Source organism: Amblyomma mixtum, chromosome 4 (assembly GCF_055824585.1).
Source record: "Amblyomma mixtum isolate Tamu chromosome 4, ASM5582458v1, whole genome shotgun sequence".
Taxonomy (NCBI): Eukaryota; Metazoa; Arthropoda; class Arachnida; order Ixodida; family Ixodidae; genus Amblyomma; species Amblyomma mixtum.
Window position 1 is genome coordinate 106422456 of NC_143015.1, and position 15676 is coordinate 106438131.

At 46.5% G+C, this 15676-nt stretch overlaps 1 protein-coding gene across 1 annotated transcript; it reads left to right on the forward strand.

The window, feature by feature from the left end:
• Positions 1 to 1466: 1466 nt before the first annotated feature.
• Positions 1467 to 2483, forward strand: LOC149347726 (uncharacterized). The gene is made up of 2 exons (XM_089585656.1): positions 1467 to 2238; positions 2338 to 2483. Exons 1-2 carry the CDS (start codon positions 1467 to 1469, stop codon positions 2481 to 2483), a joined length of 918 nt encoding a protein of 305 aa, XP_089441782.1.
• Positions 2484 to 15676: the final 13193 nt, after the last annotated feature.

Below are 15676 nucleotides of genomic sequence, written 5' to 3' on the forward strand. Positions count from 1 at the left end.
GCTCGAACCAGAAAGCCGTAGGGAGACAGTGATCTCGCGACCGGGATCACGCACTCTACGAGAGGCCCCACACAAGGGGGTGAGCGTCGAGGGATAGTCGATAAGACAGCTGTTTGCCTTTGCCCGCCTCGCCGAGTAGTGGCTCAGTTCCTCATGGATTACGGGCAGGAGCAAAACGTTTAGAGCTGCCCCGAGGAGAACAACAAAAGTAAGAAAAAAAAAAGAAGGCACTAGAGAGGAGTGTCGCACAGAAAGTGAAAACAAAGAACGGGTGGTGATAGGCTTCTAGCGGCTCGAGCCTTTGGAGAGTTCCGCGCTGAGATGAGCTACCGGAAGGAGAAAAAGTCTTTGCGTAGTCGAGAACTGTCCGGCGGCTATCGTGCAAGGAACGGACACACCCGATCGCCGCGAACGATACTCTGTCTCAAACTCTGACCTGAAACGCGTCGAACGCGTCGCAAAGAATCTCTCGCCAGTTGGATGTGTGGGTATTTAGAAGGCGCATGGTGGGACACAGCTCTAACTTTTTCTTTTACTTTTTTTTTCATCTCGCTGTCTGGGTCTGGCACTTTCTTCTTTGGTTTGATCACTGGGCGGGTGTGCTTTCGGGTACAACTCTGGACGAGGAAAGGAAAGAAGTGAAGGAGGAGGCGGTCGGAGCCTGGATCGAATGAAGGACCGCACATACTCGTCCTCCATATAAAAGCGGGCGGGAAGTTTTTCAGGAAACAGACACTTGCTGGGCGCGTACCGAAGAGGGAGGAACACATACCGAAGCAGCATGCACTCCTTGGTGAGTCTGGAGAGCGGCACATTATCCTCTACTATAGAAAGGGCGTGTGTGGCTGTATAATTGGATTTAATTACAACTACAACAACAGATTAACAACGTTCGACGTCAGCCGTTATTAAGGGAGGAGCTTTTAGGAGACTAAGTGAGGAAGTTCCAGCTTTTACATGATATACGAGACCCTCTATCATGCAAGCTAATAATGCCGCGTTTGCTAATGAAGGAAGTGGACTTTCCTAATGAATGGTTTTAAACACACATCGCCTGATGTTCAATGTGTCCTATTATTTTATCTAGAGGACGAAGAACGCCTCAGATTAGCCAAAGTTTTCGATATTCAGGATTCATTTATGATGCAAGCGATATTATAAGCAGCTAAAGCTAGCTTATTTCACATGTCAATAACTGATAATAGATGATATTATTGCTGTTTTTTTATAGCGAATTCAATGATACAGACAACTGCAAAATATCTCAGGTGGTTGAAGGCAGTAGATTACCAAGGTAAGCAGGCACTACTTAAATGCAGAAAAATATTACGAGTAGAATCACTGAAATATATGGCCACTGATCGAGAGCAGTATAACGGACGTCTTATGCCGTACTGCTTGAATATACTGAATAGGTTTTGCCATCCGCAATGCAAACATCGCAGTGAATTCGTTCTTTCCTCTCTATGCAGAAGCTGACTATTCTCTTCGCCGTAGCGGCCACTTCCATGGCCGGTCACCTAAACGGCGGTGGTCTAGGCGTAACTTACGCTGGCGGTGGTTATGGCGGTGGTTATGGCGGTGGAGTAGCCCTTGGATATGGAGGCCTCGGATATGGAGGCCTGGGCTACGGCGGCTTGGGATACGGAGGCCTCGGTTACGGAGGCCTTGGTTACGGAGGTCTTGGCTACGGTGGTCTTGGCTATGGAGGCCTCGGCGGCGTTGGATACGGCGTTGGAGGCCTGGGCTACGGTCTGGGAGGACTGGGATACGGCGGCGGAGTGGTTGCCGCAGCTCCAGTCGCGGTCGCTGTCGCTCGGCCAGTGGCGGTGGCCCGGCCGGTAGCCGTCGCTCCGCAGGTGGTTGCCGTCCAGAGGCCAGTGGTCGCAGTCCAGAGGCAGGTGGCGGTCGCACAGCCAGTCGTCCACCAGAAGGTCGTGGCCCAGCCTGCAGTCTCAGCTCAGAAGTACGTCTCCGTCAGCCGCCCTGTTGCAGTTGCTCAACCAGTAGCTGTCGCCCAGCCAGTCGCAGTCGCCCAACCAGCTCTAGCTGTCGCTCCAGTGACCGTTGCTGCTCCAGCTGTCGCCGCCGTCGGCGTTGGATACGGAGCCGGGCTGGGCTACGGAGCTGGACTAGGCTACGGTGTTGGACTTGGATACGGCGGTCTCGGATACGGCGGTCTCGGATACGGCGGTCTCGGATACGGCGGTCTCGGATATGGCGGTCTCGGATACGGTGGTCTCGGATACGGCGGTCTCGGGTACGGCAGTCTCGGGTACGGCGGTCTCGGGTACGGCGGTCTCGGATACGGGTATGGTCTCGGCTATGGTACTGGAGTGGGAGTTGTCGGCCTGGGCTTTGGCCAAGGACTCAGCTATGGCTTGGGGTACGGCGGGTACGGAGCCGGCCTGAAGCACGGATACAGCCTTGGCGGTTATGGCTATGGATACGGTGGATACGACTACCTTCGCAAGAAGAAGTGAGCTGCTTTCGCGGTGGTGCGCAGAGTGGTTTAGATCTGACGTCGTCATATGAACACTTATCATCCGCAGCGTGGCCCTTGGGGAGTGTGCGTAAACTTGTCATGTTCACAGAATGTCATAGTGTACAGAAAATAAAATATTTCTCCTGTACAACTTTTGACATGCCTCCTATTTACAGTATCTTCCCACCAGGGCCTGCCACGAATGACAAACTTACAGCCGGCCTCAGTTTTTTTACTTCCATTGTACTGGAAGAACTGGGCCAACACCTGAACTTTGAATGTTATTAAAGACGGAACAAGTACCGGAATGTGTAGCAACTTGTGCAGAATTAAAAGAAGCCAAAATTAATGCCAACTGAAGACTGAATAACAATAGTGAACAAGGGAATGGCCAAGGGTTACGGAAGTAGTTTGTAGATGAAAGTAGTGCCGGTTGGGTGGCAAAAACGTTAATGTTTAGACACAATGAGCTTTCGTCTGCGAGCAAGAAAATTTTTGCACTGTACTGAAAATATGCCTTGAAACCAAGAAAATTGAATTGCTGAATTGAAGGATAAGAGCTAGGAGCACAACATACGAACTGGTTTGGTAATCATTTCTTTGTTTTTTATCAGTAAGAGGGAAAGTACAGAAATCCAGGATATTGCTTCAGAACCAATATTTGTTTTTGATGGAGGACTACGACCTTTATGTTCAAGCTATGCACGATAATCTCACAGCTATCATTGCGGAGTGCGCAGCAGAGGTAGGCGGTGGGATAGTTGGACAGGATACCGGCAATCTCTCTCAGGAAACGAAACATTTCATTAAGAAAGCATCAAACCCTACAGACATAACAGAACTGGCAGAGCTAGCAAAGTTAATCAATAAGCGCAATGTAGCTGACATAAAGAAGTGTAATATGGATATAGTCGAGCATGCTCTAAATAATGGAGGTAGCCTAAAAGCGCTGAAGAGGAAACTAGGCATAGACGACAATCAGATGCAAGCGCTCACAGACAAAGAAGGCAATTCTATTAGCAACATGAATAATATAGAATATCTTAATAATCTGCATTAATGGATATTACTTTAGTAACCTGCGAATCGCTGATGACATTTGCCGTAGTAAGTCACTCAGTAGATGAAGTGCCCAACATGATCAATAATTTAGACAGGCAGGGCAGTACTGTCGGTTTAGAAATTAATGTGCAGAAAACCGAAGTAGTGTTTAACAGTATCAGAAGGGAACAGCAGTTTACATTTGGTAGCCAGGGCAAGAAGTGGTAAGGAAATACGTCTACTTAGGGCACGTAGTGACCGCAGATTCGAATCCCGAGAGCGAAATAACTACAAGAGTAAGAATTGGTCGGAGCGGACTTGGCCGGTTCTCTCTAATCATGAGTGGCAGTTTACAAATAGCTCTCAAGAGAACAGTATATAACTGCTGCATGTTGCCGGTGCTCACCGATAGGGCAGAAAAGTGGAGGCTAACGAAAATGGTTCAACTTAAATTGAGAACCAAGCAGCAAGCTATGGGAAGGAAATTGTTAAGTGTAACGTTAAGAGACAGGAAAAGGCAGATTAGGTCAGGGAACAAACGCGGGTTCACGACAGCCCAGTCGAGAATCGAGATCAGGAGGAAGAAAGAGGCTTGGGCAGGGAATGTAATGCGAAGACAAGATAATCGATGGTCCTTAAGGGTAACGGAGTGGATTCCAAGAGGAGGCAAGCGTAGCAGGGGGCGGGAGAAAGTCAGGTGGGCGGATGAGGTGTGCAGGGATACGTGGCTGCAGATGGCGAAGGACAGGCTTAATTTGAGAGATAAGGGAGAGGCCTTTACCCTGCAGTGGGCATAGTCAGGCTGATGGTGATCTCGATGACGATGATATTAAATAAGATTCACGAGGCAGAAATGAATGCATCCGTTCTGAAGGATACTGCGGTACTGACACCCTTTCAAGAAGAAGGCGCTTCTATTATTCATTGCATTCGTATCATGGAGAGAAAATGTGGAATGCCGTGTATATTCCGTGGATCAATTGCAAACATTATGTTGTCGAATATCAAAGTGCACCCATCGAATGTCACAGCATGCATTAAATGAAATGAGTGACATAGCAAAAAACAAATCCCGGTACTATCACGTTTTGACCCAACCAGGAAACCAATATGCGTGTCAGCAAGAGCTTTACTTCGGGAACATTATTAGCTGGGGCGATCAAACCAAAGTTTCCGCCGCGGAACAGCCCACAGCTATGAAATAGGAAGAAAACATTTCCCGGCTTTTACTTTCACGTTGTCCTGGTAAAGTGCCATAGCACTTGGAATGGTCTCGCGCTTCCTCGTCAGTCACAGCAATAAAGTGCGGAGCAGATTTGACTTCTAAGCGGCGTTTCACATGAATAAGCCTCTTTTTCTGTGACATTCCAGTGATCATAATGGAACTATGCCGAAAGCCTCCGGTACTGTATTAGGAGCATGTGAAAAATTTGGGTTAACGCAGCTGCGTTGGCCCACGTGTGGTTGGTTAAAGGTAGTCACAAGGAACCGTCACGCGAGCACGCGACTTCATATGCATGATTAAAGATACCCTCGACGTCGTCATCTAGCTGACGAATCTTTGGCGCCCGCAACGCCTCATACGGCAGGGCCTCGCAAAGGCACCGTGTCAGGCCACACTTATAATCCCGGTAACTGTGGTGCCCCCCTCCCCCTCTTTCTGAGACGCGTTCTTCTTGTGTCCAGTCTATACGGATGCGTTACATTATTTTCGAATTGAGAGTATGTACCACCTCCTGTGTAATGCTTAGTGCCTTTGTAACTCTTCTGAGTTGTTTAACAGCCGATAAGGTGTTCGTGTGGGTATGGACTTCTTTTATCGACGCTATGGTATGGACTCCATTGCATCACGGATATCCCTGAGCTCCGCACTGCAGATCCGGGTGGTCCTAGTCCGAAACATATTCCCGATGTGTAGTCACCGTTATTCCGTTCTTTTCTATCACCGACGCGTCTATATAAGCTACACACGTTTCTGGACTTCCGTCGATCCCAGCTCGAGTTGTCAGTTTCTTTAAGACAGTGTTTAGCCGTCTTGTTTGCAGTTATTGTTGGTTGCTTGTAGAGTACACGGAAGGGGAATATCCATTTTCGATGTCTGCGCTGTCACCTCACTGTATGGATGCAATGGGCGTAGCGCACTTTCTCTTTATTTGTCTTGTTGCCTCTCTCTGTTCGATAAGTTCAGTGAGGGTCTTCAACCGAGAATATTCTTGGATAATCGGGGTGAGTGGAAGTTTCTGGCGAGGCCGTGATGGTGTGGACTGCGTGGCTATTTATTATTTCTATCGTCAGCCACTGTACTCTAGTCAGTCGATGGAACTGAGCCACATAGAGTATTCTGGGCTGAAATACTGAACGGGCAGGACGACAGGCCATCTCGGTCCGAGCCCCTCCTTTGTAAGATAATTGAGGCAGGTTAGCAAAGGTATGAATGTTTAAAAAGCAGAACAGAGTGAGGTAAACTAACGAAAGCTTTTTTAAAAGTGTAACAGAACACAGTCAACTATGATGCCAGTCAAATGAATAACATACGTAGTGAGATAATTATAAAAATTGAGCGACGCAGGGCAAGCCTGCTTGGAAATATATAAGTATTAAGAAGGAAAATGTTAGCACGCATAGGATGAATTAGACTGAAATAGCTGATCTATTAAAGCGTTTTTCAGCTCACACATGGAAGTGAAATCAGTACATAATTTCAGCCGAAACAGTGTCCACAAGTTCTGTGGACAGGCACAACATTGGAAATTTTCCACTTTATGGGAAACTCATTTATTTATAAAGACCCATGGAGTATAACATAGTGTAACTTAGCTACACTTTTAGCACGTGAATTTAAAACGGAACATGGAATGAAATCTGGGGCAGAGGCAGAGTTTGGGTTTTATTCAGTTAGGAATATAAGCGCTCTCTAGGCTACGGAAATCTGCGACAAAGAAGGTAGGAATATCTCTGCTTATCTGGGTTGACTAAACGCGTGAAAGCAGAAAAAAATGGATTGAAAAGCTTTACTGAAACATTTAGCTTCATTAACATCGCTATTGGCGTAGCCTAATTAGGTTTTTCTAATTGCCGTTAGATTTTACGAATTTCCCCAGCTCCTTTGAATTGTCTTTGGCTTTATGTCATAGCGATGAGTGAAATATAAGCTTAGAAGCATTAAATTTTATTCTAATTCCCTGCCCAAGTGCCTGTAACAACTCGAATAATTGACCGGTTTATTTCTGTCTGACATATCTGCAATAGAGATGTTACCTTCTATTAAGTACTGTACTTTACCTCTTTGTTAAGCGATGGCTTAGATTGCCTCCGACTATTTGAGATTATTTTAAATGAAATGTCGCGATCTATGATTAACAGTAGCCAGCTCTTGAAGAAGTTCCAAAGGTGAACAACACTACGTGAAAGATGGCATATATTAATTCAGCAAAACAAGTATCCTCACTGTACCAGATGACTGAACAATTTCCTATGTCAAACAAAAATTCCTTTCCACTGAAGAGGGACAACTGATATTGACTGAGAGCATGAAACAGCTGCAAAGACACTGTAATGATAGCTGATACCAGAGACAACAGAGAGAGGATGTACCAAATGGGGTAGGCTAGAAAAAAGCAAGTCATGTGTGGAAGTATTCTCACCGTATTATCGAGTTGGGTAGTCTATGCATTGATAAAGGCTGGTTTTGCTTGCAATGGCGGTAAATTTGAAGAAAAAGGCATAGTTGTATGACGTCACCGGCGCATTGCTATTGCAGTAGACTTGTAGGCAAGCTGAAGTCACCACTAAGTAGAAATTCAGCATTAAGCTTCTTTACTATGTTAGCTAGCATGTTCAGTGAAGCGGGGCCACAATTACGAGGACTGTGATAAAAAATATACAACACTAACTGCTTGCCACTATGACTCCAAAACATAAACCACAGAATTTCGCATGTATTACGACTGGCTTGAATTGAAGCACTTGCATATAGTTTGTCGCCTAGAATAAAGACATACCCACCATGCGCATTTCTGTCCTTTCTGCTCACGTCAAAGGAAGAAGGGAAAATGAGTTTTATGTGCGTGTACTAACCGCGATGCGAGTGCCAGCCAGTGTGTGTGTGTGTGTGTGTGTGTGTGTGTGCGTGTGCGTGCGTGTGTGTGTGTGTGTGTGTGTGTGTGTGTGTGTGTAGACATCACCCGTGAAACTCATTGTATTGTGCCATCATCAGCCTTCATTCGCGCTTTCCTTTTCCTCCTCTTCCCTTTCCCCTGTGTGGAGTAGCAGGCCAGGGCCATGTTACCACCGGCCGACCTCTCCACCTTTCCCTCATTAAAATTCCTTTCTCTCTCCTTTTTTTCCCCGTTGTTGACACTATCGTCCAGCCATGCTGGTTGGCAAAACAACGCTTTTACATTTCCTCGTAAAGCAAAAAAAGAACACCAACAGGGAGAGCAACGAATTTTACACTAAGCTCGCTAAAACAGTGGCCCTTACAGCGGTGTGAGCTATCGATCACTGAGGTTTTCTTTCTCTTCACCTTTCCCAGTCATTCGAAGCAAAACGAAACCGAAATAATCTTAACACGCAGCTTGGGGCAATGTGTACCCTGGGTGCACAGCACCTTTGCCGGCTCTGTTGACTTCAAGGTATCTCCCTCCATTGTTGACAAATTCCGCATTTTGCAAAGTTTTGATCGCCATGAATAACTTACTGAACCAGTCGATGCGAGCCGATACCGCAGCCGCCTCAAGTACTATAAACGATGAGGATGTACAAATGTTTGATTAAATGGCTCATCGCGCATGCATCAGTAATGTGTATGTTAACCGAGCGTTTGTACACCGTTGATATGGAATTCCATAGGCTATTGTTGACGTATAATCTGCATGCTTGAGCAACAATTTAATGGGCTTTTGAAGTGCCACTGTCTTCTTTGTTCTCGTTATGCAAGTTACGCATTGAGCAAGGTGCAGTAGAGGGAGATAACGAAAGCTGATTTGGCTGACAGCGCAAATAACAGTTAAGGAGTTTTTGCTCCTTCAACGTTTAGCGCATTATATTTCAATTACTATCCTAGCGTTAGTTTTAGAAGTAATAATGAAGACAAGCTAAGACGAACCCGTCCCCCTGCCCTTTCCTAAACCCAAACTCGTACGTAGGTTCACATGAGTCGAAAAGGCTTGTCAGACAATAACAACACCTGAGCACAGCCGCGGTAGGTCTGCGGTAAAAAGAAACGTCGAGAGAGAACGTGGCTCTAAAACTAGAACGACCGAGACCAACATCACAAAGTCCACAGTGAACTGCAGCGCGCACTCGCAATTAAACGGAAAGACGGAAACAGCGCATTTCGAGTGCTTCTCGCCAGATAGCGCAACCTTACCGCTATCCTCGGAAGCATTGGAGTTCAGTTGAATCATTCAGAAGGCGGGCATCAGATACCGCGCGTACTGATTAGTCAGTTGTTATGCAAGGAAAGGTGGGGGTGGGGGGGGGGGGGGGAGAGGGATGGAGGGGGAGGTGCCAAATTTCGCACTACTTCTTTTTTCTTTAGAAATAAGGATCAGAACGCATAATCCACCTTAGGAAAGTACATTTTCATTTATTTACTACACTTAATGCCGGAGAACAGAGCTCAGGCTTGGGCAGTGATCGCTATCAGTAATTTGTGTCAGCTCCTAGCTGGCACCACTAAGTCTTGCGGCCTTTGGCGATTCCATGGGAGAAGCGGAGTTTTTTGGCACTACTAACAGTACAGATCGAAATGGGTTTTTCCGAATGAATTAGTCCATATGGGATCTCCCGCACACGTCAAAAGGAGCCGCGTCTTGACGCCTCAGGTAAGTTTTGTTAAGAACAGTTGAAAATAACAGTGCACGTTTATGGAAACGACGAACACTTAGGGCGGCTTTGGATAACGAAGACAGCATTTTTGAAGAATCTCCAGTTCGAATCACTTTTTCTCCTGCAGTTTATAATAGAACAAGGACTGTGCTTCAACGCCGTTTTTGACACAGAGGAAAATTTTCCAAAATTGGCATTTTCAGAACATGGTTGCCCACCCCATCTCAGTCCGTAGGGCTGCAAGCTATAGTGCGTCCACAGGTACCTGTATAGGTACTTCGTGCCATAGCCTAGTGGCCTTAAGCGCACCGCGCAGATAAGAAGGTTGTCGGACGAAACCTTCCATATCCGCGCATGTACTTTTTTCCCGAAGAAAAAAAAAGAATCTACTGAGGCATTTTTTTTGTCATCCGCCAAGTGGTGACTTAAGAACTGGACTAGAACGCTGTCCCTAATTCCTGCTAACAACAGGGACGTCAAGGGGTGTTCGCCATATAATGAGAGAACTAGGTCATTCCAACCATGCAGAAAATAACCAAACGAGAACCAAAAATCTTTTCGCGTTGTGCCTTAGCATAACAAAGAAGAAAATCGCCGTGAAATATTTTCGCACAAGGCATGAAGGCAACCCCGTTTGCACTAATAAACTTGCAGATTCTTCACGTTCTTTTCCAGCAAAAAAAAAAAAAAAAGACTGGTCATTGGACATTGGAACATTTCTCCTCCCCTGAAATTTCGGTTGTGATTTCAGCAGCAGTATGATGGCGACAGCGTTGCAACTACGCTTAAGATCACAATCATCGCATGATGCATGAAAAAACTGCTATGCAATAGCAGCAGCGTTGTGCTAATTAGGTACTGGATTTAAACGGGCCTGCCAGGAATATCAGGGAGTAAATAAAGATGTGTGTGTGTGCGCGCGTGTGTGTGCGTGTGTGTGTGCGTGTGTGTGTGTGTGTCTTTCAATTAAGGATCGTCGGAACACAAATTGGTGTGCAGATTAAACAGGCGTCCCTATTTGAAGCGCCTGCATTGTAAGTACTAAAACAATTCAACATTCGTGAAAAGTTGGCTCTACAAAACTAACCTTCCCTTCGATAGTAAGATCAAGGAGGAAACCAGTTTCCAAATGATGGCGCATGTCAAGTGGCACTAGCCTGGCAGATTCCTGTCAGAAGACATGCTAATTTTTTTCTTTCTTGACGCCCTACAATACGCAATCATGATTCCCTTCTTTCCGGATCCTATCCGGAAGCTTAGGTTGTGAAACGCGTTCTCCCACGCACAAAAAAGAGAGACGGGTTTTAGATCGCGCGAAAATGGTTATGCTGACAATGGATGGGAGCGCGTTTTTTTATCGGAAATAAAACACGTGCCTCTCTTCCGGCAGTCGAGGTATAACGTGTGATCCGTCGAAAAAGGCGAGTGAAAAAGAGCGAAATTTTCTGGCCGCCCCATCCTTTCGCGTTCTACCTTAGCATAACAAAGAAGAAAATCTCCGTGAAATTTTTCCGCGCAAGGCAACCCCGTTTCCACTAATAAACTTGCAGATTCTTCAAGTTCTTTTACAGCGAAAAAAAATAAAAAAACCTTGTCACGAGCAGAAACACGTTGTCCGGTGATTTTCAAATCGCTCACTGACCTCTTGTCACGGAAGACCACTGACCCGCTTTCAGGTCACGCCGACTCTCGTAACAAATGGTAATAAAACGAAGAGTAAATTTTTGCAGCGATTGAGGAGAAACACAAGAAAAAAAAAGACAAACAAGAAATGATCGACCACAAAAACCTCCGGTGCAAGTTTAATATCGCCGCAGCTAGACGGCACCGGAAGATTATACGGGACAAAGAAGTTGCAACAAAGACCCCGTGCCGAAAGGAAGGCACATGTTATGGGGGCAAGAAGAAGGGCGGAGTTGTGACAGGCCAACAAAAGGTCATTCGCGTTCAACAATAAGAACAACTACATAAAGACCGAAAGAAAGAAGGCACAAGGAGGGGGCTTCATAAATAAACACGATGCCGAGGCGTTGTCTTGACGTCTTGAGACGTCGTGGTTACTTATCAGGCGACGTGACACCTGTCTTTCGGGTCAGATGTCGGGAGGCAACCCTATGTGTTGGCCCCGGTTTTTTTGTTATTTTCTGCGCGAAGAGATTACGCCATTTCTCGGGCGCTGCGCATTAGTTGGTTCCTTGATCAGTGCTGAGGTGCAAGGATGGATGATGGATGAATTAAGCGATTTTGATATACAGGCTATGCGAAGCCATCTACCGACTCGCCCCGGTAGATAATAATGCATAAGAATCAGGAATGTATGCATCATCCTCTGACTCCCGTGGTTGTATGAGGTCAATAATTCAAGCAGCTCTTGAAACAGTTAGATGGACATAATTCAGCGATTTACTGCAGGGCTAACTGCATAAAAAAATTCCAACTGATCCCAACGAGGGATGCCATTCCCGAGGATTCGTCAGCCGGGATGTGGTGTCGCCCGTCCTGCGGACGGCGACAGAATGTATGGTTACATTTCATGGCGTAACCACGCACTACCGCTTAGGTCAACTTCTATATACCCCCACACATAGTTCTCTCACCAAACCCCAAGAAGTTGCGTGAAGGCCACTCCAAACGAACACCTTCCCCAACCCCGCGATATATGCCGGCATACACCCTGGGGTCTACTACCCTTCCTGCCAACAATGTGGCCAACATGCCACTCTATCCCACATACTCTGGGGGCTTGTCCTCGGGACTCCCCTCCTCGAGGCTTGCAGCTCTCGAATCCAGACCAGTGGGAAGCCGCATTGCTCAGTTCCGACTCGGACACTCGAGTAGACCAGGGTTGTGGCATGAGCCCTAGAAGTCGCTGAACACCACGGGCTCACGGCCACTTGATTGATGCTACAAGACTACACCATCTGCTACATTTGTCGCCGGAAAGAAAGTTCATCCTCCTCCTCCAAGAGAGCAAACCTGAGTGCGCACTATGTCTAAAGTCGGATACAACTCAAGAGCAAAGCGGATTTTCCCCGTCAAAGAACCCCCTTCCAGCTAATGGCGCCGGCCGAGGAAAAGGCGCAAGGGTGCTGCAATTCAAATTTTGACTACATATAACTCAGCTTCCACAGAACGCACGAAAACAATTTTGCTGAGGGATTTTCGTGAAGCGGCGTGCTTTGAAATCACAGGAATACCGCGCCTTTATTGACGGCTTCTTTCAGAGCAATTTTAAAAAAATTGCCTAAATGCACAGACGAGGTAACATAACGTTTTAAGTTTGCCAGATCCCTCAATCGACTCTGGAATACATTCAGGCTGCTCGTCCTGAGAATTGTAAAGTTCTTTTTGATATGCCGCGCTTTCGGTGAATAGTCCCTCGCTAAGCAAACATACACATTAGCATGTCTTATATCCATTTTTATTTTGCATACACTGTCGAGGCAGAACAACATGAATGAACCTTATGGCACAACCTCTTCACTATCGACAGGCAAGAACATTATGCCATATGGCGCAAGGGGAGGGCCCTTTTTCGAAGACCACTGAAAGATGTTCTAGGGAAATACCGAGTCCCAGCTGTCAAGGAAAAGTTGTAACATTTACGGCTTTCGACATATTACGCAGTTAACCGACCATGACACAAACAAACCCTTCTGCGTCAACTTTGGTTTAACAGACAATGTGCCGATATGTAAAACGAGGAAATATTTTTGCTGACAATTCGACTGGCACACTTTTAACTCTTTTAAGACGTTCTTACCTATGTTGTGACCGTACTTCTAGCCACGTGGGCCAGACCAGTAGCAACCATGAATAATCAACGAGGCCGACAACGCCGCGACGACCATGGGAAGTGGGATGCTTGGAATGCCCCTCCGAGCCTCTGCGGATTAGTGTAGCCAGAATGCCAGGGGCCATTGTCAGCAATAACCCCAACGAAATTCCTTGATCGGAGGTATTGTCCGGGCGACCACAGAGGAGGCTACGGGCCGGCGCCGGTCACGCTGGCGGATAATTGAAGAATTCTGTGGCCCCGACTCGCGTTCTGGGAAATCGGCGGGGAAGCAAGTTTATTCACCTGCTGGAGGACTTCGGGAGATTCCTTTCCCGCAGGGCTGGATGAGGCGACAACTCCCCCTCTCATCGAACGAACTGCGAGAGAGAGTGGAAAAGCTCGCACCTGCCCAGCCGTGGGCGGTAACAAGAACGTCCCCTTCGGTCCATCGGATTGGACAGTGCTCGTCGACCATTATTCCCCAGCCAGGGATCTGGGGAAACCGGACGATATTTAACTCGGCCGTGAGTGTGGCCGGAAGAAGCCTGCTAGCTCCAGTCGACTACGGTTGACGAAGACGTTCCCCTTCCACTGAGAGCCATTCTCAGTCCTGCTTTGTAAATAATGTAAATAAGTGTATAAAGTTTTCGTTACCTTCCTCTAAACCCAGTCTCCCATACTCCTCGTCCAATCACCGGTCACCGGCCATGCTACCCGGGTCGCAACACCTACCCCACGACCTCACGGTGTAAGGAATGATAAACAGGGAGTGGTAACGTGACAACTAGCAAGTCATTCCTGCGTAGGTTTTGGGTCACACAACTTTTGTATTAGAGTGAGAACCTAACCTTTATTATATTATTTTGGTTTGGCTTGGTTTATTGGGATTTAACGACCCAAAACAACTCAGACTATGAGGGATGCCGTAGTGAAGGGCTCCGGATAATTTAGACCACCTGGGGTTCTTTAACGTGCACTGACATCGCACAGCACACGGGCCTCTAGAATTTCGCCTCCATGGAAATTCGACCACCGCAGCCGGGTTCTAACCCGTGTCTTTCGGGTCAGCAGCCGAGCGCTATAACGACTGAGCCACCGCGGCGGGTAAAAGGCGCCACAACTATGCGGAAAAACTATAGGCTACAAAACAGCGTCGCAGTCATCTGGAATGCTTCATGACTGCATGATAATGAGTATATGTTTGTCATTAGAAAGGAAGAGGAAACAATATGAATAAATGAAATTAAATATAAAAAGAAAATATCAAACACAATGCTTTTGCATTCAAAGCACGTAAGTAGTCTTCAGTGTCCTCCGGAATCTTTATATTTCTTTAGCCAATCTGTCTAACTTCACGTTATTATCGAGAAATTCGCCATTTTTCTTTACAGTTTTATTGATATTTACATTAAGTCAATTTTTAATCCTGAACTTGAGTACGTATCTCACTGCCATGCTTTTGAACCATCATTCTTCCAACTGCTTTTTGCTAACGGCTACTGAAGATTCGTTCCCATTACCTTTGTTGCGTCTAAATGCTAGGGCATCGGGGAGAGTGGCAATGCGGCGTCTGGACAGATACTGCCACATTCTAATAAAATATGTTCGATAGGTTCAACCAGCATCTCCAGCTACCGCCATCTGTCGCCGTCAGTTGCGAACGGCGCGTAGCTTTATGGGGATCATTTAGGGGCTGCAAAATATCACTTGTGAGGTGGTTCTGGCATGGGCTCACATCGACTAGCTCTGATGGCCATAGAAAGTAATTGTAGGACGCAAAAAATCCAAAATTCGAGAGATGCTTTGGGATTTTCAGCGCCATGCGGCACGCCGTGGTAGCCTCACGAACTAGAGCATACGTACAGATTTGCTGGGCTCGATAACTGATAGCTGACGTCTAGCCTTTCTCCTGTTGCTCCCCTTCATTAGTCCATGTCTTTGTGCACTAGTAAAAATGGCACATCCAATCAGTGATTACTCCTTTATTATTACTAGTTAGTCTGTTATTACACACTCTAACAGACAGAATCAAAAACGGAGTAAGTTGTCCTTTAGCGCACTCCCTCTATAGAAGGGAGTGCTTTAGTTGACAACTTACTCCTTTTTAACTCCCATATAGGCCTATTCACATTTATAGTGTAGTTAGTTAATATTAAAGGGCAGCCAACTGCTTTCCTTTGTAGCCGCTTGGCTGCGCTGGGATGGATGCCAATGAGTAATTAGTCCCTCATTACAAATTTACTCCACCATGGCTGATTCCCCTAAATACTTCTGCACTAGTAATAATAACTGGGATACCAATTTTTCCTCCAGATGAAGTTAATTTTCGCATAATTTTCGCATAATTATACACGATGCCAACGCTGACAGCCACGCCATTCTTCGGGAGAAAGTCCCTCAAACAGCCACTGCTGTCGAAATAAAAAGAAGGAAGGAAATACGGTCCGGATACATTATTAATGTCGGAAGCGAACAAGAGGCGACAGGAGCGCAGTCCGCCGCCACAACCGAGAGCGCGGATTTGCATGGATAGCGGCGGT

Excerpts from the sequence above, each read along its gene's own strand:
- LOC149347726 (XM_089585656.1), top strand. The coding sequence starts at position 1,467 with ATGCAGAAGCTGACTATTCTCTTCGCCGTAGCGGCCACTTCCATGGCC. Across the intron at positions 2,239-2,337 it reads TGGCGGTCTCGGATACGGTG|TGGGAGTTGTCGGCCTGGGC; the intron begins GTCTCGGATACG and ends ATGGTACTGGAG.